Genomic DNA, 24,974 nt, shown 5'->3' with positions numbered 1-24,974 from the left:
AGGATGGAACCGGATTCCCGGGGGGGGATCCCGATCCTCAGCATCCCTCACTTCGGGCGCAGCAGCGCGGCCGCGGCCACCCGAGAGCCGCTTCCCGGCACTGCCGCATCCCTGAAAAACAGGGAAAACAAGAAATTAATGTAAAAAAACCAAAACAGATCCCACCAGGGCGGCGGGAGGGAAGGGGTTAAGGCCGGCAGCCGGCGGAGGGAGCGGAGCCGCTGGATGGAGACGTTAAGAAGCGGCGCCCGGCAGCGGCTGCGGGCAGAGCCGAGCGGCAGCCGCCGGGCCGGGCTCTCCTCGGCCGGCACCGGCATCACCAGAACCTCCCCCGGGCGGTACCGGCACCGTCAGAGCCCCCCCGGCAGCGGGGCCGGGCCGCGGGCAGCGCCCGGAGCCCCCCCGGCCCCGCCGCTCCCGGATGGAGACACCGAGGGATGGATGGAGCGAGGGATGGAGCGGCTGGAGCCGCGGCGGCGGCCGGGAGCAGGGCCCGGGGACGGTGAGGAGGAGGAGGCGGGGGAGGAAAAAGGGCTCGGGGGAAGGGGCCGAGGAGCTGCCGGTGCGGGGAGAGCATTGAAACCGCGGCTACGGGGAAAAAAAAAGGGAAAAAAAGCCCAAATTAACCACCAAAAAATAAGAGGAGAAAACAAACAACACCACCACCCCTCCCCAGCTCCCCTGCGCAAAATCAAAATTTTAGAAAATAGGAGAAAAAAGGACCAGGGAGCTCGGCGAGCAGGGGTCGGCAGGAGCCCGGCCCGCCGGGAATCGCGCCTGGGAAGCGGCGGCTGCGGGTGCGGGAACTTGGGGGGCACCGGGTCCCCCCCCGGCTCTGCGGGAGTTGGTGATTCCCGCCTCATCCCGGCAGGGATTTTTCGCTGGTTTCCGCTGGTTTGGGAAGGGTTTTGCTTCGCTGAGGGAGCCAGGCAGGAGAGAGCTCTCCTCATCCTCATCCTCCTTCCCAGACTTTGTGCAGGAACATCTCCGCCGGGGAAATAAGGAACATAAGGGAACGTAATCCTGCCAGAAGCCTCTCCCCTGTTTATTTTCCTCTTCCCACATCCATGCTGGCAACTCCGGGGAATAATTTAACATAAAGATGAGCAGGGAGAGCAGAGGCAGTTGCAGAACGGCGTGAAGGTAACCTTGAGCTGAGCCCTATAAACCCCGGCCTCTGTCAAGGCAGGATTAAAGAAACTTTCCTGGCAATCCAGAGCTGGGAATCTCAGCCTGGCCCTGGGAATTACAGCCCCGGGGTGCCCCCACACAGCCTGGCCCTGGCCCTCTGCACCTGCTCACCTGGTGAGTGCTGTATCCTTCCTTCCTCTGGGAATTTAGCTGGGAGTTATCCTTCATGAGGGGCTGTCCCTTCCCTGGGCTTGGCAAAGAGCTCTCCCCTGGAACATCCAAAGCTGTTGAGCTCCAGGGGCTCCTCCAAGACAGGATTTGTTAGCATTTGTTAGGTTCTTTTAATGTATATTATTATATTGTAGATATTATTAGCAATTATTGTGGTTTTGTATAGATTATATTACATCTATTTTATATACTATTAGCAGGTGCTATGGTTTTATATTTATTATTCTATTATCTATATTATTAGCCCCTACCGTGGTTTTTATATACATTATATTATAATATTCCACATATTATTAGCAGTTATTAGGCCCAGGAAGAACTCCCCAGGGGGTTTTGCTCTGGATTTTGGGATGCCTTTCCCAAATCCTGGTGCTCAAGGACCCGAGTCCAGCTGCAGCATCAGGGCTGCAGGTGCCTGGGTCCAGAGGGGCTCATCCATGTGAATGTTCCTGTCTTTTAGGGTCCTTGGTGTTTGGAATCCTGGAAGATGAGAACCCCCACACAGACCCCTGGTTCCCCAAGGGGATTTGGGAATTGTTTTTCTCTCCCAGAAAAATATTCCATTCTTCCTGGGGGTTCTTTTCCCCATGGAAAGCTGGGCCAAGCCTCAGCAGCTCCAGGCTCCCACCCAGAGTCACAATTCCCATGGCTGAGGCAGGATCCAGGAGTGTTCAGCGCCATTCCCAGCTCAGAACAGATCCTGGGAAAATCTCTGCTTCTCCCACCCCCCCTTGGACCAGCAGGGACTCACTGAGCAGAGCAGGTAGCTCTGGGGTGGGAATTTGTCCTTCCCAGTGTGTTGGCTCTCTCTGGAGCCAGGAGCTCCTCCTGGGGCTGGGGAAGGAGCGTGGGGCAGGAGGATGTGCCCGTGCTGAGGGATGAGCCTGCAGCATCCATGGGAATGGCAGATCCCTCCCTGGGTGAGGGGAAAGAAAGGAATCAGCTCTCCTGGGGAAGGAGGTTTTGAGGGAAGTGTTGCACGAAATCCTCCTTCTCACTCCATTAATGTCTGTGGGCTGTGCGAGGCATTGTCTGCTGCTGGAAAAGCTCATTAGTTAATTGCCCCAGTGCTGCTGTAATCCCAGATTAACGAGGGTTGAGGCAAATCTCCATGGAGCAGACCTGAGCGTGGGATTTATGGGGAGATTGGATTCTGCTCTTCCCTACCTGGGGAGTCCTTGGGAGCTGCATCCTGGGCTGGGTGTGCTGGGGGCTCCCATGGGAAGAGGTTTTTGTGAGGCTGAGCTGCACCCATGAGGGGTCACGCTCCCCAAATCCCCCCCGATACTCCCCATGGATCCCATGGGGATGGGATTTAGGCAGGTCCAGCTGGCTGCACCTGGATTTCCCTTGGGACAATCTCCTTTTGGTGTTTCTCATCACCTCCCCGTGAATCCTGGGGCCAGGACTGGGCTCTGGTGCTCCAATCCAACCTTTGGCTGCTGCGGGGTTTGTTCCTCCTCGTTAAGCACAAGGAGGGAAACAGCAGCATCCTGGCTTTCCCTGGAATCAGGAGCTGTCAGCTCGGGATGTGCCGGCAGCTGCGGCTCAGGAATGCTTTCCCACAGCCACAGGGATGTGCAGGTGTCGTGGATGGAGTGGCCAGAGGATTTGGGGAGGATGAGCAGCGCAGGGAGGGCCGTGCATCCCCCGGGGGTGGCTCCAGCGCCGGCATTGCCTCTGGAAAATTCCATCCCGTGTGTCCTAAACCTCCTTCTCCTCCGGGATTCAGGCAGCTCCGTCTGGGGGGAGCTTTGCTGAGCCAGCATCTGGCTGGGATCCAGCTGTGCTTCCCTAGGGAACAGCCCCGGCCTTCCTCCCGCCCCCCTCCTCCTCCTCCTCCCGGCTCCCTCCCTGGGATGCACATCCCGGCTCCCCAAGCCTGATTGAAAATCGTGCCTGGATTCTGCAGGCTGGGCATGAAACCCCCCGAACGAGAGACATGAAAACTGCTTAGGTTAAAGCCTGTCACAGACACTCAGCGTCCTCCGAAGGAATTACATCACCTTTTCCAAGGGCCTGAGTGTCGGCAGGGTGGGAAGGAACGGGAGAGGAGTCTGGGAGCATCCCTGGGTGCCGCTGAGACCCCGCAATGCGGGGTGGCCTCTCCCAAATACCACCCAAAAATAGGGAATTAACGGGGAAATGGAGATTTCTCAGCCTTGGATGCAGGGATGGGGCTGATGAAGCAGCAGGAATGCTCAGGGAGGGATGCTGGAAGCTGGTGGGGATGTGGTGGGGGAAGGTTGGGATCCAGCTCCCCTGCACCCAAATTTAATGACCCTGCTCCTAAAGGAGGGAGCTTCCTGCTCCTTCCACAGCCCCACCCCAAATACCCCGGGCCGAAGGGATAACGCTGCTGGAGAGAACCAGAGCACCCAGACCCCTGGGCTTGCTGCAGATTAATTAATTAATGCAAATGCTAACGATGCTGGGAGGGGAGCACCGAGTCCCACAGCTGGATCCCGGCTGTGCCACCTCATTTCCATCATTCCACAATTCCCTGGCCCCTCTCCCTGCCCAAACCTCTGCAATCCACGGCGATTTCCTCCCCTATTTCCTTCCCTGCCTTCGGCAGCGGCCGGGTGCTTTTTAAATGATTCATGACTTAAACCATTTTTTCTTTATGAGCTGCTTTTCACACTTGTGAGGGGAATTCAGCCTCCAAGAACCTGGAACGGGCTTTGATGGAATTGTGGGTGGAGGAGCAGAACAGTGAAGCAAAAGCTCCCCATTTTCAGCTCCACTTGGGCCATTGTGGAGGAGAATACCCAGGGAAAGGAGCAGAGCCATGGAGATGGGATTACCTGGGAATTCAGTGGCCTGGAGGGAACACAGATCTTTGCTTTTGGGGGCTGGAGCAGCCTGCTCATCCCAGCTGGGGTTGGTTTTGGGAGTCTCTCACCTGTCCTGCAGCAAATTCCCACCACCAACATGGTGATCCTACCCTGTGCCAGCCCATGGCTGAAGGATTTGGGTGGGGATCAGCATCCCTGGGGCAGGAATCAGCATCCTTTGGGTAGGAATCAGCATCCCTTGGGTAGGAATCAGCATCCCTTGGGTGGGAATCAGCATCCCTTGGGTGGGAATCAGCATCCTTTGGGTGGGAATCAGCATCCCTTGGGTAGGAATCAGCATCCCTTGGGTAGGAATCAGCATCCCTCAGGTCGAGCTCTGGGAATTTGCAATGCCAGGCAGCTCAATGTCATAATTAAAAATGGGGTTAAACTTCCTGAAATAAATTGATTAAACAAAATTGCCTTTCTGGGCCAGGCTGTGGGCCCTGGGCTCGTGCAGCTCTGTCCAGTGATTGGAATAAGCCAGGGCAGGATCCATCCTGATGTTCCTGGGTTTATTTATAGCTCAGCCCTGGCAGAAACGGGGCTGGTGCCCTGTGGGCTCTGTCCTCTGGAGAGCGCAGGGAGCACCGAGAGGAGGTTGTGCAATTAACACGACCTCATTTCAGAGGAGCCTTTTAGAGACCTTAATCAATTAGTCTGGGGCAGCCCCGAATGGATCCTGGATCCTCCTGGATCTGGATCCCTCTGGATCTTGGTGCCTCAAGCCCTGGGAAAGTGCTGAGGCCACCGATAAATCCCCAAAATATTCCAAAATCAGTTTTCACCCATAAGCAAAACCAGCTCCCTAATTCCATTCCAAACTCCTCCATGGACTCCCAGCAAGGAGGAGGATTTGCAAACCCCACAAAATGGAAAACCCCCACAAAAATCCACCAGCAGATGGGCAAATCCTGCCCTGGATCTTCAAATGGAGCCAATAATTCCCTAATGAGAGGTTTTTCCTTTGCATCCCCGCCTGGTTTGGCCTGTGGAGGGGATTTTGTGGCTCCACAGGGAAGCCCAGGCCTTGGGAAGTGTCTCACCCTCGAGGATGAGGATCTGATCCTGTGCAGCTTCCTGGGATGAGTGTGGAAGCTGCTGACTCAGCTGCTTTTAAGGCTTTCCCCAGCAGAGAGGAGGCACAAATCCATTTCTCAGCAAAATGAAGGCAGAGAGAAGCTGAATAAATAAACTTGGCTTTGATTTGAGGGCGACTGACAGCTCCCTGTGCTCGGCTGGCCCCTGGGAGAGGCACTGGAAGGTTCTGGATGCTCCAGGTCTGCCCTGCTGGGATGGAATAATCCTGGTTTATCTCAGCTGCATTCCCAGCCACAATGGGGTTTAAATTCAGCCCCATGCATCTCATCTGCTGCTTCCTTAACGAGTGGGAAAAGGGTGAAAATCCATTTCAATAGGGCTGGAAAAGAGGATGGGCAACTCCACCTGGAATTTGGGCTGCCCAAACTCTGCCAGGGCAGCAGTTCCAGGCTGGCACTGGTGGATGAAGGCTGAAGGGTTTGAGGGATGGCAGAGCCCAGGGTGTCCAGTGTCACTGGAGGTTTGTGCTGGTGCCACTGGAGGTGGGACTGGTGTCTCTGTTTCGTGCTGGGGAGGATGTGTAGCTGCAGGAACTGCTCCGGGATGGAGGGACATGGGGATTTCTGGTGGTCCCTGCACCCAGGTGGGTGACTTTTAGTGACAGCATGTCCAGGGAACCTCCATGTCCTGGTTCCTGTGTCCCATAAATCCTGCACCCCATGGATTGGGCTCTTTTCCCCCATCCCCTGAGTCCTTCGCTGCATTTCCAGGCTTGGCACAGGCGTTCCAGCATCCCCAGGGTGCCCAGGACCTGCTGTCCCCACGTCCCGTGGCGTGGGACCGAGGTCAGTCCCTGCGTCACAGCCCTCCCGTGGGGTCACCCCACTGATGTCACCAGCCCTCTGCTTGCCAGCCCTATTCTCTCCCCGTCCCTGTGATAAGGAATGTTAATGAGGGGGTGAAACTGGATATTCCCGCGGCCTTCTCCTCCTAATGGAATTCTGCTGGTGGTTAATTTGCTGGTTTTAATGGGCCCTTTGTTCTCCCGGCCTGGGGGAGCCACGTGAGGGTGTTTGGGAGGTGGTGCCTGAAGACCAGTGAACCTTGGGGCTCGATAATTGCAGAGCAATTTGAAGACAAGCCCCAAATCCACAACTGATGGGCCCTCCATTCATCCCGCTCCCGCCGCTCCCGGACCTGTTCCCACCACTTCAGGCACAGAGGGATGGATAAACCTGGGAAAAGCGGGCAAATCATCGGGGATTTCCTCGGCCTGGGGACAGCTGACACCGCGCAGGGAGGTGGGTTGTGTGTGGAGTGATGCTCAGCCGGGTATCCCGGGGCTGGGATGAGGATTTTGGCTCCTGGTGGGATTATGCTGAGGCAGACCTGGGTGTCCCATTGATGGGTGAGGATTTTGGCTGCTGGTGGGATTATTCTGAGGCAGAGCTGGGTGTCCCGTTGATGGATGAGGATTTTGGCTCCTCGAGGGAGTGTGGCGATGGATGTAGGCAGGGAACCGATCCCGGCTGGCCCCACATCCTGGGAAACCGCTGAGCTGTGGCTCTGGGGGGGCAGGGAGGGATTCCCCAACCCTGGCACTGCCAGCCAGGGGGATTTTTCCAGCGCTGCATCTCCCAGGGCCGGATCCCTCCTCTGGGATGCAGCAGGGGGCTGGACCACAGCGGGTCGTACCCGAGCGAGGGCTGACAGATCATTCCCTGGCGGATAATTCCCTCCATTCCCTGCTGCCCCAGGAGTTCTCCACCCAAGCAGCCGCCGGCAGGGCCAGGCTGAGGCCGCTGCACTGCGCTGGCTGGGGACTGTCCCCGTTTGCTTCATTAGTTTGGATGACAAAGTGTGTCACCGCTGTCCCCCGGCCGCGCCGCCGGCTGGGCGGGCACCGAGCACAGCAAGGTTCAGACAGTGGGGTCAGGGACAGGATGGGGCCCCTGGGGACACCGTGGTGGTGACAGTGGCGATGGGGACCAGCGGTGGCCGCTCCTTCACCCCGGCGCTGCTGCACGGGGTGGATGCATCCTTAAAACCCAGGGAGCGCTGGTGGGATGCAGGAACCATCGCAGAGCGCCATTCCCTGCATCCCTCAGCTCCCGATACCCCCAGCTGATACTGGGAGCACTGGTGCCGGCCCCCCCTGCCCCCCCCTGGCAGCCGGGAGCCCGGAGCCCGAGCCCATTATCTGCTCCAGACAATTAGCAGAAGCATTAATGGAATATATGCAAATGCGCAGTAATTGACCTGTGACTCCGCAGTTCATGATGGAGAAGGATGAGCTCCAGATGGCTTAATGAGAGTAATTTAAGCCCCTTCTTTATATGCTGTGCCAGAGCCTGGCTGCGCCCGGCCGGGAGGGGATGAGGGGAGGTGGCACTGGGGACACTGGGGAGCAGGGACAGCCCAGGGGACGCTCCATTTGCTCCCCAAACCACCCCGTATCCAGCTCCCATCCCAACCCCGGGAAGGTGGATTTGTTCTGGGTAAGGGAAAGCAAGAATTCCTGGTCAGGGAGTGCAGGAGAGCAGCCAAACACCCCCGGGACCACCGGGCTGCTCTCCCAGCATGGCCATGCCGAGGTGCCACATCCCACACATGGAAAACCCAAACCGCTGCTACTCCGAGGTTACTCAGCCTTTACTCCGGCTCTGTTGGGGAGGGCTGGTTTGGGGTTGTGCCCCTCCACTGCTCTGCCCCAGCCTCTCCAGCCCTGAGCTCCGCAAAATTCCCGCGGCAGAGCCGGAGGTATCTGAATAACCACTCTGGGAAACCAAATTAAAATATTGATGTATAATTCATGCCATATGTTCCACCAATATTTTTTATTTAATCAACTGAAGACAGATGGCAGGAACATAGAGGCCATTAAACTAATGGCACTTTGTCTTTCCATTTATTTCCATCTCCTTTCCTAAAATAAGAGGAGATCGTGACAGGCAGCACACCCCGGGCACTCGGATGTGTCAGCAGGGGCATTTCCCACGTGGCATTTTCCCAGGAAGGGCTGGAGAAAATCTTCCATAGCTGGGGGGGTTGGAAGGAGAGAAATCCAGCTGGATTTCTGGGGAAAGCCATCCTGGTGGGGCTGGAGGGGACTGTCCCATCCCCAGCCCTTCCCATGCCAAGAGCCACCAGGGATGGTCCTGGTGTTCCTGGGACAGCACCATCCTGGTGGCAGGGTGGGAATGGGGATGCTCCTGGCTGGAGGATAGAGGATGTCATGGCAATCTCCAGTCCCTGAGGACATGAGGAACTGCAGGGATACTCAGGGATGTGCTCCTGACCCTGTGGGATGCTGGAATATTGACTGGGATATCCATGCACTGCCCATGCATGGATTCCACTTGGGATCTGCTGCTGCAGAGATGTTTGGATCTAGGGGTGTAGAGTGTGTGCGCGCAGCTCATCCTCCTGGGGGTGAAACTGGAGATTTTCCATGTCCCAGAGCCATCCTGGAGCAGCTCTCCTGCACAGCGAGGCAGAGATGGGCAGGCTCTGGGATTTGGGCTCACCCCACCAGCATCCCTCCCACTGCACCCAGTTACCCACCTGGGAGAGGTGGAACTGCCCCTCCCCGGGGCTGGAAGGTGATGAAGACCACGGGTGGCCTTCCTCACCCCCTGAAGGGACAGGGCCACCATCCTCCCGTGTCCCGGGGCGCTTTCCTGAGTTTGCCTCTCTCTTTGACTTGCAGGTGGAGATTTCTTGCCCTGGGAGTGAGCTGAGAGAGGTTTCCTTACACAAAGGGTCCCAGGCAGCATTCCAGGCTCCAGGCGCGTCCAGGCACCTTCCATTCTTTGTCTGAAAGGGCAGCGGGGCCGTTCCCATTCCGGCGATGCCTGACGGAGCCGGTGCCGCCGGGAGCGAGGAGCTGCGGCAGCTGATCGGCTTTCAAATCACCTTCAAACCTCGATTTCCTTAACATGATCCCTCCATCAGCGCAGTCCCCGGGGCACAGCCGGGCAGGAGAATAACCCGGGGCTGGAGGTGACAGCCAGCGCTGGAACACCCCGGCCTCCACGCGGGGACTCAAAATCGACCCTCCCCAGCACTCCAAGACTTTTTTTAGGCTCGGGCAACAGCTTTGCACGACCTCGCCCTGCAGCTTTCACCCCATTTGCTCGCCGGGATTCCCCTCCAAACCAGGCGGGATAATCCCCTCCTCGGAGCATCCCTGGAGCGGCAGAGCAGCATCCCCGCGGCGCCGGCTGCCGGGGAAGGGATGAAGACGCTATGGCCAAGCTTTTGCTGAAACTCCAGCGGTATTTTCGGCGCAGACCCGTGCGTTTCTTCACTCTGCTGGCTCTGTACCTGGCGGCGGGCAGCTTGGTTTTCCTGCACTCCGGTTTCTCCGGGGAGCCCACGGTGCCGGGGAGCCCGCGGAGCCCCGCGGCCGCCGAGGGGCCGGGGCTGCCCTACCTGGGCGTGATGCAGCTCAGCCGCGGCTTCAAGGCGGCGGCCACCATGCCGGCGGGGGCCCGACGACACGGGCCCTGGTTCAAAAGCACCTCCAAGGAGCCGTCGGACAGGGGAAAATCCCGGGATAACGGCGGCCCCCGGAGCCGGGCGCTCCGGGGCAGGAGCGGCCGAGAGAAGGAGGAGGACAGAGGTGAGGGCAGGGGGGGTGTCCCTGCTTTTTGCCTCTCCAGAGGGGCATCATGAGTTGGGGAAGTGGTGTCTGAACTAGACAGGACCACAATCCCTCCCAGGAAATGTGCATTTGTTTATTTATTAATTCATAAACCACGTGCACGCGCTGCTGGAGCACCGAGGTTTTCTCCCCACATCCCATGGGGATGCTCTGGGGAGCAGCACCCCGCTCTGAAGAACATCAGTCCAGAGAATATTTCCAGAAGGATCCTCTCCCTCCTTCTTCCCTCTTTCCTCTCCTCCTTCCCCAAGTGCCAATAATGTGCTTTTATTTTTCCATCTTCACTCTTTCCCCTTGGTGCATCACCGAGCTCTGAATCCCCCCCTTGCTGTTACAGGCAATTCTGGGGGGAAGCTGTGCCCCATCTTCCTCCAACCCTTTGGCTCTGCCAGGGGCCAAATTCAGTTTTCATTCTGTTGGCCTGAATCAACCCAAAATCCAGGTTTGCGTGGGTGTTGTGTCGAGGCAGGGGCTGGCTGTGATGCCCATGGAAGAGCACACAGGGCTGGGCTGTGGCCTCTGGAGCCAGGAGATCCCTGCCTGGCTGGGGTCTTGTCAAGTGGGTCCATTATTAATGATCAAGGATAAGAAAATGGAATAATTCCCATTGATTTTTAAAATGGCATTTATTTATCCTGAAGGCAGCCAGAGCTGTGCATTCTGTGGGATTTGGGTGGCACGGTCCAGGCATGGAAGCCAAAGGAAAAGTGGTTCTCCTGGGATTTTGTCCTGCTAAAAGGAGCTGAAGGGGTTCCCCCGTTATGACCCTGCTCTGAGGGGTCTCTGGGGTGTTTTGGTGTCTCTCTTAATGCAATCTGGCTTCAGTGCAGCCTCAGCAGATGGTCCCTGAGCCCAGGCTGTCTGTCCCTATAAAGACCCCAAGCAGTGCCCATGTCCCAGGACATATGTCCAAGTGCTCCAAGATTAACCTCATCCAGCACTGCCAGCAGGGATGGGATGCTGGGCTTGGGATTCTTGGGTTTATCTGCTCCCAGCTGCTCTGGGAATATAATTTTCCCCTTGGAGCATCTTGGCAGCTCCTGAGTGGGATGGTGTGGAGAGAAATTCAGCAGCTTGAGAAATCCCCCGTGCCTGGTGTTCCTGGTGTGGCTGGCAGAGCTCCCCACGCTTCCCTGCTCCTCTGGAGCACTGGGATATCTGGCAGGAACAGGTGGATTTAATGGTGTTGGTAATTAAGTGGGGACAGCTTAACGAGGTGGCTGCGGAGGCTCTGCCACGTGAAATCATTCCAGAGGGAATACTGCTCCAAAAATCAGGTTTAGGGAGTGAAGTGCAGCTCCCTCTTCCTCCTCTTCCTCCTCCTCCCTCTCCCGGCAGTGTGAAGGTGAAGGTGTGGGTGGAGAACAGCCCTGTCTGCTGGGGAACAGCCTCATCCCCATGGGAATGCAAATCCCAGTGGGAAGGGGCATCTCCTGCCTCCAGCCAGGGAGGATTTGTAGGCAGTGAAGCCAAGGGAAGCAGGAACAGACCCCAAGCCTCAGCCACATCCATCTCTGGTGCCTTCCTGGACAAGCCCAGCTATTCCCACCTGTGATAACACAACCAAGCAATTCCATGAGGATGCAGGGAGCAGCCACCCCAGGCAGGGAGCTGGAGCCATCCCTGTATTCCCAGCTTGGGAAAAATGTGGTGCTTGGGGAATTTGATGACAATCACTGGGTGGATGTGTGTGTCTGCTCACAGCTGTGTTCCCAACAGGCTCCAAAATTCCTCCTGGAGACATCCACCTCTCCCCACACACTGCCAGTCCCACCCTCCCCCTTCTCTTGCGTCCTTGTCTGTCCCTAATTATTCCAGCTGGCTTCCCAATAAGTGGCAGCACGCATATGTCAGGAGCACTGGGTTGAAGGTAATGCACATCAGTCACAGGCTCTGTGCAAGTGTCTGGAGCCATCCCACACCTACTGGAATCCTCTGACCTGCCAGGACCTGCTCATCCCTGTGGGAATGTCGTGTGGAGTAACTGGGAGTGATGGCTCTGCTGGTTGGAGTTATCTGGCACATTTCTCTCCATCTTCCTCCTCTTTGGCCTCCAGGCTGGCTTGGGAAGGAGGCTCCAGCACTGGTGGGGTCTGTGCTGTGCTGGGATACTTGGGAATGGGGGGGTCTGTGCGTGGGGTGCACCATGGATGGGGTGAGCTGGCTCAGGGACCCCACGGAGGTGTGGAAAGCAGGGAGGAGGTGAGAAGTGTTATCCCAGAGTGAGGCTTGGAATTGGAGTGGCACAGTGAAACAAATTCCTTCCTGTGAGGATGGGCAGACTCTGGCACAGGGAAGCTGGGGTTGGAAGCATCCAAGGCCAGGCTGGACAGGGCTTGGAGCACCCTGGGATAGCAGAAGTTGTCCCTGCCTGTTTTGGACCCAGAATTCTGGAGTTTCCAACGCAAACAAACAGGGAATGCTGCTGCACATCCCTATTTAAGGAAAAACCGAGAGGGGTGGGCTCAGAGGGTTGTGACCCTGTCCCCTCTGTGTCCCCAGCCCGGTACATCGGCTGCTACGAGGACAACACCCGGCAGAGGACCCTGCGCGGGATGTCCTTCTTCGACTACAAGAAGATGACGGTGTTCCGCTGCCAGGACAACTGTGCCGAGAGGTGGGGACGGGAACAGGGCCTCCATGAATCCCTGCACACTCCATGAATCCCCGCACACTAGCTCCATCAATCCTCTCCATGAATCCCTGCACACTGTCCCTCTCAATCCCTGCACACCAGCTCCAGCAACCCTTTCCCACCATCTCCATCAATCCCTGCACACCAGCTCCATCAATCCTCTCCATGAATCCCTGCACACCAGCTCCAGCAACCCTTTCCCACCATCTCCATCAATCCCTATACACCGGCTCCATCAATCCTTTTGGGATGGGATGGGATGGGATGGGATGGAAGAGGATAAGGAGAGGATAGGATGGAATTAAATTTTATATGATATTATTATATATGATATGCTGGATTAGGATACGATAGGAAAATAGGGTAGGGTGGGATAGGATGGAATGGAGTGGAGTAATAGGATAGAATAGACTAGAAAAAATAAGGATAGGATAGGAAAAATTGCAGAATGGGATGGAATAATGGATAGGATAGGATAGGATAGGATAGGATAGGATAGGATAGGATAGGATAGGATAGGATAGGATAGAATTAAATTATATGATATTATATGATGGATTAGGATATGACAGGAAAATAGGGTAGGATAGGAGATGGAATGGAATGGAGTAGACTAATAGGATAGAACGGACTAGAAAAGAATAAGGATAGGATGGGAAAGAATTGCCCTAAAAGGATCATTAATCCAAAAACGAATCCCTGGGATGCACTGCTGATCTCAGCACTGGCCATAAGCAGGAATTCTCCATGGAATGGAATGGAATGGAATGGAATGGAATGGAATGGAATGGAATGGAATGGAATGGAATGGAATGGAATGGAATGGAATGGATAGGACAGGGCTGGATCTTTCCAGCTGGAAGTGCCCTAAAAGGATCACTAACCCAAAAACAAATCCCGGGGATGCACGGCTGATCCCAGATAAGCAGGAATGCTCCTTCCAACCCCCCTGGAGCCGAGGGGGATGTGCTGAGATCCCGTTTCCCCTGGGCAGGGGGTACCTGTACGCGGGGCTGGAATTCGGGGCCGAGTGCTACTGCGGGCACAAGATCCAGGCGTCCAATGCCAGCGAGTCCGAGTGCAACATGGAGTGCAAGGGAGAGCGGAGCAACACCTGTGGTGGGATCAACCGGCTCTCCATCTACCGCCTGGAGCTGGCCCAGGAATCCGCCCGCAGGTGTAAGTTGGAGGCCCAGCTCAGCCCTGGGATGGGGGGGGCTTCTCTTGGTGCTGGAGGGGTGATCCCAGCATTCCCGAGCCGGGTCGTGGCTTCATGGAGGTTCTTGGAGAGCAGGGGTAGTTTTGCTCCTGCAAACATCAGGAATCTCCTTGTGGGGATGCTGCTGGCTGGGGTTGGGTGGAATGAGGAGCCCTAAGGATTCCTGCTGGGATTCAGGGAAATTTGGGTGACTTTGAGTGATTTCTTTCCCCATGGACAAACAGGACCAACAGTGTTTCTGTGTGTGCTGCAGGATGAAGGATGTGTGGGAATTCCAGACAGAGCTGAGGGTGCTCCTTCGTTTGGCTCCCAATTAGGCAGCTCTATAATTACCCACATTCCCTGCTCACCTTTCCTCATATCCAAGGAATGGGAAAGGGGATGGCAACAACCAGGAATGCACAAGGGGCTGAGGGTACCAAGGATGGGATTCCAGGCCTGACCAAACCTGTCCCTGCTCCATCCCTGGGATCACGGAGCTGATAGAAACATCCAGGAAAAAAAAAATTATCCCAAACTTTGCTGCCGGGGTTTTGCTCTGATTGTGGCTGCACTGCTGGAGGCGCCAGCAGCCACTGGAGCAGTTAGGAATGCCGTGACACACAGAGTGGCAGCAGTGTCATTTTTGGCGTGCCACTGGGGCCTCTCTCTCTGTCTCTCTATCCCAGATGGAAGCGCGATATTCCGGGGGTGCTTCCGCCGGCCGGAAAACGTCTCCATCGCCCTGCCCGCCAGCCAGCTCATGCTCAACATGTCCGTGGATAAATGTGTGGATTTCTGCACAGAGAAGGTACTGGGATAAACTCCTCTTCTTCATCTTCGTTTCCATCATCATCATCAGAGTCACACCGGGATATCTGAACCCAGTTTAGGGACATGACTTTTGTGTGTCCAAAATGGGATAAACGGATTTGTGTCCCTGCCACGGGAGGGAGTGGAGCCAACAGCAGCCCTGGGAAAGTTTGGGAAGGAGAATCCCAGAATTAGAGTTTAGGTTGGAAGGGACATTTAAAGGAGCCCCACGGGGTCCTGCTCTGGTCCATCCTGGGGCACGGTGCCTCCAAACAGGGAGGGGAAAGGTTGGCAGTGGGAACTGACCGAGGGTGGATGATGGAGCAGGCTGTAAGGATGCTGGAAATGGTCTGGAATGATGCTAGTATTGGAATGATGCTGGAATGTTCTGGAATGATGTTGGGATTGGAAGGATGCTGGAAATGGAGTGGAATGATGCTGGAATGGTCTGGAATGGCGCTGGAATTGGAAGGATGCTGGAAATGGTCTCGAATGGTGCTGGGATTGGAAGGATGCTGGAAATGGTCTCGAATGGTGCTGGAATTGGAAGGATGCTGGAAATGTTCTGGGATGATGTTGGAAATGTTCTGGGGTGATGTTGGAAATGTTCTGGAATGATGCTGGGATTGGAAGGATGTTGGAAATGGTCTCAAATAGTGCTGGAATTGGAAGGATGCTGGAAATGTTCTGGGATGATGTTGGAAATGTTCTGGGGTGATGTTGGAAATGTTCTGGGATGATGCTGGAACGGTCTGGAATGATGCTGGGATTGGAATGATGCTGGAAATGGTCTGGAATGATGCTGAAATTGGAATGATGCTGGGATTCGAATGATGCTGCAGTGGTCTGGAATGATGCTGGAATGGCCTGGAATGATGCTGGAATGTTCTGGAATGATGTTACAAACCGCCCCGCGCTGCCCAGCAATGACGGGTGCGGGGCACGAAGGCTCCGCCGCGGCTGGGGGCGGTGCCAGGGCCATTCCCCCTGCCCATCCCGGCAGGAATTCCCGCTGGCAGCGCTGGCGGGCACCACGTGCCACTGCGGCTTCCCCAGCACGCTGTTCCCGCTGCACGAGCGCGAGGACGAGCAGCTCTGCGCCCACAAATGCGCCGCCGAGGAGTTCGAGAGCTGCGGCTCCGCCGACTTCCTGCTGGTCTACCAGACACAAGTGCAGGGTGAGCTTCTGCCCCGGACCTTTCCCCCTCAAAAAATGAATTTTTATTCTCCTTCTGAGGATGAAAATTTGTTATAAACTTCAAAATTCCTATCAGGTTAAAAACGATGGGAATTTTGAGTGAGTAGAAGGGTGTGACAGTGTTTGCAGGGGTCTGAGGATGAGGGAAGAGACGAGGATCTGACTCCATGTTTCAGAAGGCTTGATTTATTATTTTGTGATATATATTATATTAAAACGATACTAAAAGAATAGAAGAAAGGATTTCATCAGAAGGCTGTCTAAGAATAGAAAAAAAAGGAATGATAACAAAGGCTTTGTGACAGAGAGTCTAAGCCAGCTGGACTGTGATTGGCCATTAATTAGAAACAACTGCATGAGACCAATCACAGATGCACCTGTTGCATTCCACAGCAGCACATAACCATTGTTTACATTTTGTTCCTGAGGCCTCTCAGCTTCTCAGGAGGGAAAATCCTAAGGAAAGGATTTTTCATAAAAGATGTCTGTGACAGAAGTGAGACTTCTACTCACTCACCTTCTTCCCTACGGCACTGTTTGTATCGTGATCTATCCTACAATTTGATGCAACATGATTTGCCTCAGACCCTTACATCACAAAATTCTTCACTTACCTACTATTTTTCCTAACGGCAATACTCATCCTAATCATTGCCAACAACCTAAGTGTGAGGATCCCGCTAAAAATGAGCGGATTTTAATTCCCCTGGGAAATCAGCGCTCCCCTGGTGAGCTGTGGTTGGTGCCTGGCTCAGCTGCAGGGCACAGCAGATTCTGCCTCTGGCAGGATTCCTCCTTCCCAGGGTTTTCCCACCTCTCTGTGATCCCATGGGAGTGTGCTATCCAGACAAGCTCCAGGGAAAAATGTGGGGTGGAAAAAGGCAGAGCATTCCTGAGAGAGCAGGGAGCCAGGGAAGCACTGGGAGAAAGGAAAACTGTTCCTGGGAGAGGAAAGGGCTGAAGGGAGCAAGTGAGGACCCAAATTTGGGTGGTTTTGAGTCAGTCTTGTCACGATCCTTTGGTGTTTGTGTCCGTGCTGGAAATGCTGTTCATTGATTCATCAAAAAAGCAGGAGCGTTTCTTGGCACAGGAATCCCTGTTAGTCACCCTTCCCTAAGCACACAGAGCTGGGAACGACAGAGAACTCTTGGGAAAAATCCTCTTAGGACTTTTTGGGTGTTTAGAACTCTTTGGGATGTCCCTCTAAGCCTTAGGCAGGGCCCGTTTCCCTGCCCAGCCCCTTCCCCAGCATTTTCCCGGGAGAGGCAGCATTTCCTCAGACATCCCAGTGGGACCAGCAGCTTTCCATGACACATTCCTGACGTGTCTCCCTGCAGACAACCGCTGCATGGACAGGAGGTTCCTGCCCAGCCGTGCCAAGCAGTTGGTGGCCCTGGCCAGTTTTCCTGGAGCTGGGAACACCTGGGCCCGGCACCTGATCGAGCTGGCCACCGGCTTCTACACCGGCAGCTACTACTTTGATGGCTCCCTGTACAACAAAGGTGAGGGGAGGGCACTCCTGGGGTGCCACCCCAGCTGGGGACAGCGCTGGTGACATCCCAGGGGCTGCAGGAAGGGCGGAGCAGGGCTGGGTGTGAGCGCTGCTGCTCCATGGTGAGGGAATTCCTCCCTGGGAGGGTGGGGAGGTCCTGGCAGGGACCAGCCCAGAGAGGCTGCAGCTGCTCCACGCCTGGGAGTGTCCAAGGCCAGGCTGGACAGGGCTTGGAGCAAGCTGGGGTAGTGGAAGGTGTCCCTTTCCAAGGAGGTTGGGATGAGATGAGCTGTGAGATCCCCTCCAACCCAAAGCATTTTGGGTTTCTGGTTCTAATAACCCACCCCATGCCCAGCTCCCTCAATTTAGAATCACTCACAACAGCTTTATCTGGAGACCTTGAAGGTTTCTCCAGGTATTCCTTCACTTTTTGTGGCTTTGAGAGGAAATTCTCCCTTCCTCCTCAGCTGTGGTGGAGTTGGGATCTGTGTCTGTGCCATGTTGGCGGGATCTGTACCCAGGCTATTCCCTAAATCCCCATTTTCCTGACAATCCCTCCCAATTCCTGCCAAATCCAGCCTTGCAGGAGGGAGATGCTCAGTGAGGGAGCACTGTCCCAGCCCCCAGGGTGCAGCAGCATCTCAGGGAAGGCAGCAGCAGTGGGAAAAGCCTTGGCTGGGTTTTGCTGAGCCGCACGAGCGTGGGCTCCGTGTTCGTTCCCTGTCGGAGGGGCCAGGAGGTATCCAGGCAACCAGCAGATTTATCCACTGCTGAGAGCCAATTGCACCTCTCTAATTGATGGAATACAGCTCCTTCCAGCTTATCCCCCACTCCAGGTGCATTCCAGGGGCTGGGATTGATGCTGGCTCAGCCCCATGCTCAGCGCAGGGTCCCCTCTCTGGACCCCCCATGGCATCAGCCCCACCTTGGGCTGATCTGCTGCTCCACAGGCACAAGGATTTCCCTTTCTTTATTTATTAGAGGTCTCTTCCAACCTCATTATTCTGTGATTCTGTGATTGCTGGGAGAGTTTCAGCTGTGCTCAGGGAGGCTGTAGCCATAAAATCTGCCCTTGACCCCTCAGAACAGGCACAAGAGCCGCGTGTGGCCAGGGAGATGTCACCCTGAGCGGCCCCTGTTCCTGCGAGCCACCCACTCATCAATTTCATGAGACTCATAACATGGGAAAATAAACGATTTCCATCTGGGAGAGGGATGCAAATCCTCCTTCACGCCCCAGCTGCTTTCATCATCCAACTGGATTTTGCAACCTGATATCCCTGTGATGTTCCCTTTCAAGGAACTGTGGGATCCTTAGGGTTGGAAAAACCCTCTGAGACCGAATCCAACTGTTCCCCCAGCTCTGCCAAGGCCACCACGTCCCCAAGTGCCACATCCACACGGCTCTTAAATCCCTCCAGGGGTGGGAGCATCATCACTGCCCTGGGCAGCTGTGCCAGGGATTGAGCACCTTTTGGGTGGAGATATTTTCTTTGATATCCCATCCAAACCTCGCCAGCACAGCTTGAGGCCATTTTGCTTGATCCTGTCTGGTTTCCCCTGGGAGCAGAGCCCGACTCCCCCTGTCAGGGATTTGTGCAGATCCAGAATGTCCCCTCTGAGCCTCCTTTTCCCCGGGCTGAGCCCCTTTCCCAGCTCCCCTTTACTCCCACTAATCCCAGCTCTATCCGGGCAGGATTCAAGGGCGAGCGGGACCACTGGAGGAGTGGGAGGACCATTTGCATCAAGACCCACGAGAGCGGGCAGAAGGAGATCGAGTCCTTTGACTCTGCCATCCTCCTCATCCGCAACCCCTACAAGGCCCTCATGGCCGAGTTCAACCGCAAGTACGGCGGGCACATCGCCTTCGCCGCCCACGCCCACTGGAAGGGCAAAGGTAGGGCAGGGAACCCTCTGGGAGAGCTCCAGCCTGGCTGCTGGGGCTGGGAATTGGTTGGGAAAGCCCGGCAGAGCTGGAGTTGGGTGTGCGTGGGGGAAATTTTGGGCTTTGCCACCATTTTGGGTCATCTCTTGCTGTAACCGTCATCTCTTGGTCGGGGGTTCGTGTGTTGGGTGGGATAAGATGAACAGGACAGCAGGAACAGGCAGGGATGGGCATCTCCTGTCCCCAGGGAGTGGCGGCAGTCCCCAGCCCATCCCTGGGGTATCCAGGTGCTATTTCCACGTGTCCAGCTGCTCCCCAGCCGCCACCTTTCCCACGCACAGGCGCGTGCCAGAGGCTGCTTAATTACAGCAATTTCCAAATTGCTGTTGTGGGATTGACTTCATTGGAAAGAGTTAAAATGTTTAGCTTGATTGAACATCTGCTACCCTTAATTCCCAGTTTATTTAAGGGGAGCTTTGGCTGCTGTGGCTGGGATGTGCCTGGATTTCGTTATCTCCATGTGCTCACAGTGCCGGGCACAGCCCAGCCCTGCTCTCCCCATCCCATAAAACCAGCGGGGTGTGGTGTCCCCCACTTCCTCAGCCTTGTGGCCCTGGGCTGGCACTGTCACCACTGTGGTGGCATAGGAGCCTGTTGGTTGATTTTTTCCCCATCCATCTGTGGATAGAGCCAGGATTGGTATCCCAGCCCCACAGGGAGCCTCCTGAGCCTTCCCAATCCTTGTCCAGGGAGCACAAGGAGCCTCCTGAGCCTTCCCAATCCCAACCCCCTCCCCAGCCTGTCCCAGGCTTCGTGTCTCTGAGGAGAGGGAGATCCAGAGGGGACCATGCTAGCACAGCCTTGTTTGGATGCACTTCAAATACATCACCAAATTCTTTCCAGAGGATGTGTGGAGTAATTAGGGTTAATTGTCAGGTTAATTAACCTCTACTGGGAAAGATGGAGATTTTCCACTGCATGGTTGGGGACCCCATTCCCAGCTGGAGAGGCCCCTGAACATGGAGCATGAGGATCCTATTCCCAGCCTTCCCTGCAGTGCAGCTCTCATTATTATTTTCTTCTCCCAGGAACAAATTTTGGGGCAAATTTGGGAAAAAATAATCCCCAGGCCCTCTCTCCAGCCTCACCCCCAGGGCTGATGGGGTGTTTTCCCATTTCCCCCAGCCCATTCCCAGCCCTGCAGAGGCCAAACCCCCGCTTGGTTCCGTGGCATTAATTTTACAACATCCCTGGAGCGGCTCCAAAGCAAAGTTTTATGTGCTGTGATTACACAAGGTGAATTGTCCTGGATCTGTTTAATGGAACACATCCTGTGGTTAACGATTCCTCAGGGAATTTAACCCAGTCCAGCTGTTAATCACGCCTTGGTTTTGTGGGGAGGACGCGAGGAAGAGGGAGATGCCTGGAGCTTTAGTGCAGCACTGCCAGGAGAGAGGCAGCTGATTATCGGTGTCTCATCATCCCTCTCGCCACCTGATTTGAATGGCAGGATCAATTAGCCAGAAGGTTAATTGAGATGTTCCAGCAGGGATGGGAGAGGACACAGGGAACATCCACTCACATCTGTTGGAACCCTGGATGCTGAGAATTTTAAACTTTCTGTGCCCGCAAAAGAACACTGCACTTTACCTGAGGCCGTGGAGACGGCTTCCAAAATTGATTAACAGCAGTGGGATTACGGGTGTGGAGTTGGTTAGAAGTGTGCGAAAAAACTTAGATTTGGGGTTTTAGTATATGGTGATATATGGGAGCCAAGATGGAGAATTTTGGGTGTCGGTTAGGTGTCTTTTTTGCACCTTCTTCTTCACGAATCTGGGTAGTTTTCTTCTCGGAGTCTCTGTGGTCCAGAGGTGCTAGAAAGTCTCTTTTTCCCAGCCCTGAGATCGAAGAAGGAGTCAGGATTCTTCAGCTGTGCTTTTCAAGGTTGTTTATTTTCTGTTATCTATAACATTCCTTTTCTGACCTGCTGAGGTCTCTCCAGCAAGTCGGTTTGTGGCGCACTGACCACCCTCAGGGCGATGTTATCTTTTTATACTAAAAACTGTACATTATTTGCAATAATTTTCCAATACCTATCACCCATGTTAGACAGTTTGCCTCTCCTCTAAACCAATCCAAAAGTGCCACCATCACAGCAGAAGATGGAGGCTAAGAAGAAGAAGAAGGAGAAAGACAGAACACGCCCAGATTCCTCCATCTTGCCTCCTGAACCCCCATTCTAAAAACCCCCAAAATTCTACATTTTTCACCCTGTGATAAATTCACTATCATTCTGCTCAAACCCTTGTGGCTTGTACACATCCACACAAGGTGTGAACACACAACCACCAAAAGCTGGTAGTTATTTCCATGGGTTAAAATCAAAGGCACAGGTGTCTTTGCCAAGGTCTCCAAGCCCCCTGCCAGGGTCCCGAGTCCTCCAGGGCAGCCAGAGGATTCTCCTGGGCTCCCACATTTTCTCTAACTGGATGAAACCCCAACACACATTCTTTACTCCTTTTTTTTGTCCCCAGAGTGGCCGGAATTTGTGGCCAATTACGCCCCGTGGTGGGCCACCCACACTCTGGACTGGCTGCGCTACGGCAAGAAGGTGCTGGTGGTGCACTTCGAGGACCTCAAACGCGACCTCTTCGTGCAGCTGCAGAGGATGGTGGCCCTGCTGGGTGTCACGGCCTGTGAGGACAGGCTGCTGTGCGTGGAGGGACAGAAGGATGGCAACTTCAAGCGCTCGGGGCTGAGGAAGCTGGAGTACGACCCCTACACGGCCGAGATGAGGAAGGCCATCAGTGGCTACATCCGCACCGTGGACGCCGCCCTGAAGCTCCGCAACCTCTCGGGGGTCCCTGAGGATTATTACCCCAGATGATGGTGACCACAGCGGGGGGATGGTGCCCAGGGGTGGCTCTGTCCTCCCAGATCCTCCCCGATTGGGCTGGGAGGGCTGAGCAACGCACAGAGCGTTGCTGGGTCGCACTCACACCCGCTCACACTCAGGCACACCCCCGCACACACTCATGCACACTACTCACACTCGCTCACATCCTTGCACAATACTCACACCCTCACACACTACTCACACTCGTGCACACTCTTGCACACTACCCACACTCACACTCGTGCACACTACTCACACTCCTGCACATTACTAACACTCGTGCACACTACTCACACTCTCGCACACTGCTCACACTCATGCACACTTCTCACGCTCTGCCTACTTCCACCCAGTGGGTGGCTCCTCTTTTAACCCTCCGTGTGCTGCTGTAGCTGTCGGTCACTCCCTGCATGAGCCGCCACAGGTCCCCAGCCACTGCTGAGCTTTTTTTTTTTGGCCAACCTGGGGACACGGGTGCCTTCCCTGCTCCCCCAGGGTCCCCTGCTCCTGTTCTGGCTGCCCCAGCCCTCCTGGAAGGTGCAGGGGGATGTTTGTGTCCCCTCAGGCTCTCCTGGGGACATTGAGCTGCTCAGGCTTTGGCGTACCCAGAGCTGAGCTCCTTGGGGTGGGTGTCCCCAAAATCCCAGCCCTGCAAGGATTCCACCTGCCCTTGGATGGAATCCTCAGCCTTCCCAAGGGAGGATGGACCAAGGGCATGGCACTCTCGTGGATCCTGCCTGAGGTTATGGGATTGCAAGGCCGTGCTGTGCAATGTCCCCAAACCTGGTGGCTGTGGCCCATTGAGCCATCCTGTGGCTCCCTGAGAATTCCCTGGAATTCCCCAGCCACAGCACCAGGCAAAGTTCCTGCTCCAGCCCTTGGGGGGGCCCATGACCCCCACCAGTGTGGCCACAGGTGGAAGCTCCCCTTCCCTGTGGATGCATCTCCAGAAGGAGACATTTTCCCTGGAGCTGCTGGGACCCGCGAGCTCGTCCAGGCCTCGTTTCAGAGCCCACGAGCCACAACATCCCCTCAGGAGCATTTCTGTGGGGCCAGGGAGCAGTTTGGGGGACTTAAAGCAGGGTCCACGCTGCACCCAACCCCCGTGGGGAGCAAACGTTTTTGGGGCTGAGTTTTGGGGTGTCCCAAAGCCAAACCAAAGGATCCCACACGCCGGGAATGTGCCGATTTCCGGGCTGGCTTTGTGCACAGCTGCATGTGGTCCCTGGCTGTCCCCTCATCCCACGCCACCCTCCCCATCCTGGCTTTGTCCCAAACGAGCTCCTCAAGGCTCCCAACCCGCAAAACCCCCTGGATGTAGGTGCAAAAGCCATATATTGTACGCAGCCTTTTCTAGAGTTAGAGATTCACCAGTTGGCTTTTAACTCCTGATCCTGATAGAAATGCAGGCACAGGTCGAATCCAGAGACCCTGCTTGGTCTGTATTCCAAGAGAGAAGAAAACTCCCTGGAGAAAAAAGGAGAATTTCAATAAAAATCTATTTTTCTAACGTGTGTGTGGAGCAGAGCTGGGCTGCTCCTTGTTTTTTTTTTTTGAAGGAGGTGGGGGATTGCATTCAGAGGGAGAAGCCTCCCCATTTTTAACTCTTTAACTCTTTTTAACTCTCTTTTAACTCTTTAACTCTTCCCTTGACAAACAGCTGGAGGTTTTTTTGGGATTCCTGGCGGTGGGATTGGAGCTGAGCCCACTCTGCTCATGGCAGCCCCGGGGTTGTCATGTCAGAACAAACCCTGAGGGTAACCCAGCAATTAAAGGAGAGGTTTTGTTGCTGCTCTGCCTCCCCTGTGCGTTTGTGGGGCCGCCTGAGCACCCCCAACCCACCCCAGACAAGGGCTGTGGGATCAAAGGGAGAACAGCTCCTCTCCCCTTTAATCCCATTAATCCATTTCTGTATTTAAACCCATTAACAGGTATTTAAATCCCATTAATGTCATTTCTGCGCTGACAACGCCACCAAAGCTGCTCCTTTTTGGGATCTCCACTACCTGCAGAGTGTCCTTACAGACAGATTTAATGGGATGCGTGCTAGGAAGGGGGAGATTCACTGCAGGATTTATTCCTGACCTTCCTCGGCACCAGAGCGAGAGCTGGGTGCAATTTATCCTTTATTTCTAATCTGGAGTTGGTGAAATCCCTCTATTTTTTTTTTTAAGCAGGGATGAAGCCTCACCTCGGCCTTGATTTGTTCTGACAGGCGCCGAAGGGGCAGCGCTCCCTCCCGCCCCTCGGCAGTAATTAACCCCTCAAAGCCAATTAATCGCCCAGATAAAACAATTAAGGGATGACATCGCGTGCGGCGCTCTGGAGCCTGGGCTGCAGCTTGGGAGGAGGGAGGGGACCCCACATCTGCACCTCCAACCCCACAAAAAAACCACTAGGGATCTCCCCAGCCTCCAACAGCACCAATTTACATCAGCTTTTATTTTTTTATTTTCCCTTTTATTGCACCAAAATTGCTTCTTTTTTTTTTTTTTTTTTACACATTTATATTGCACCGAAACGGAGCAATTGGAAGATGTTGTGACCATGTCAGCACATCTGGCAGCACCTCTGGATTCTGGGATTCCCCCTTCCCCTCATCCCACTGATGCAGGAGCAGCTTCCCCCTCCCGGAGCTTCATACTCTGATTTTTAAAATTTATTTATTAAACGCTGGGCTGTATTTTAACCGAGTGGAACTGGCACGTAAGGACAAAATTCCTATTCCCCCGCTGGAAAAAGGAGCCAACCACCCCTCCCGCATCATTTTCCTGGGAAAAGCTCTTTTGACATTTAAGAGCCCGCCCGGCTGCCTGGGGGAGGCAGCACTCAGCCTTTCCATGAGGATTTGAAAAGCTGAAATCTTTCCTCTTGACTCAGCCTGAGCATCCCTGGGTGGGCACAGCCCGCCCTGCCCTGCTGGAAGGACCGTGACCCCCCACTCCTCCCTG

The 24,974-nt window shown here is 54.9% G+C and overlaps 1 protein-coding gene across 2 annotated transcripts; it reads left to right on the top strand.

Moving 5' to 3' along the window:
• Nucleotides 1–232: 232 nt before the first annotated feature.
• On the top strand, nt 233–22,194 carry WSCD2 (WSC domain containing 2). Of its 2 annotated transcripts, none has more exons than XM_030958894.1 (9): nt 233–502; nt 8,950–9,864; nt 12,409–12,523; nt 13,536–13,720; nt 14,429–14,550; nt 15,556–15,730; nt 17,088–17,252; nt 18,939–19,139; nt 21,662–22,194. In XM_030958894.1, the coding sequence occupies exons 2-9, from the start codon at nt 9,489–9,491 to the stop codon at nt 22,012–22,014; spliced, it is 1,692 nt and encodes a 563-aa protein (XP_030814754.1). In that variant the 5' UTR covers nt 233–502; nt 8,950–9,488; the 3' UTR covers nt 22,015–22,194. The 2 variants fall into 2 exon arrangements, with proteins under 2 accessions (XP_030814754.1, XP_030814756.1); XM_030958896.1 differs by lacking the exon at nt 233–502 and adding an exon at nt 6,409–6,541.
• Nucleotides 22,195–24,974: the final 2,780 nt, after the last annotated feature.

The sequence above is a fragment of the Camarhynchus parvulus genome, chromosome 15 (assembly GCF_901933205.1).
Source record: "Camarhynchus parvulus chromosome 15, STF_HiC, whole genome shotgun sequence".
Lineage (NCBI taxonomy): Eukaryota > Metazoa > Chordata > Aves > Passeriformes > Thraupidae > Camarhynchus > Camarhynchus parvulus.
Note: the sequence above shows the minus strand (reverse complement) of the source record. Positions and strands in the feature narration are given on the sequence as shown.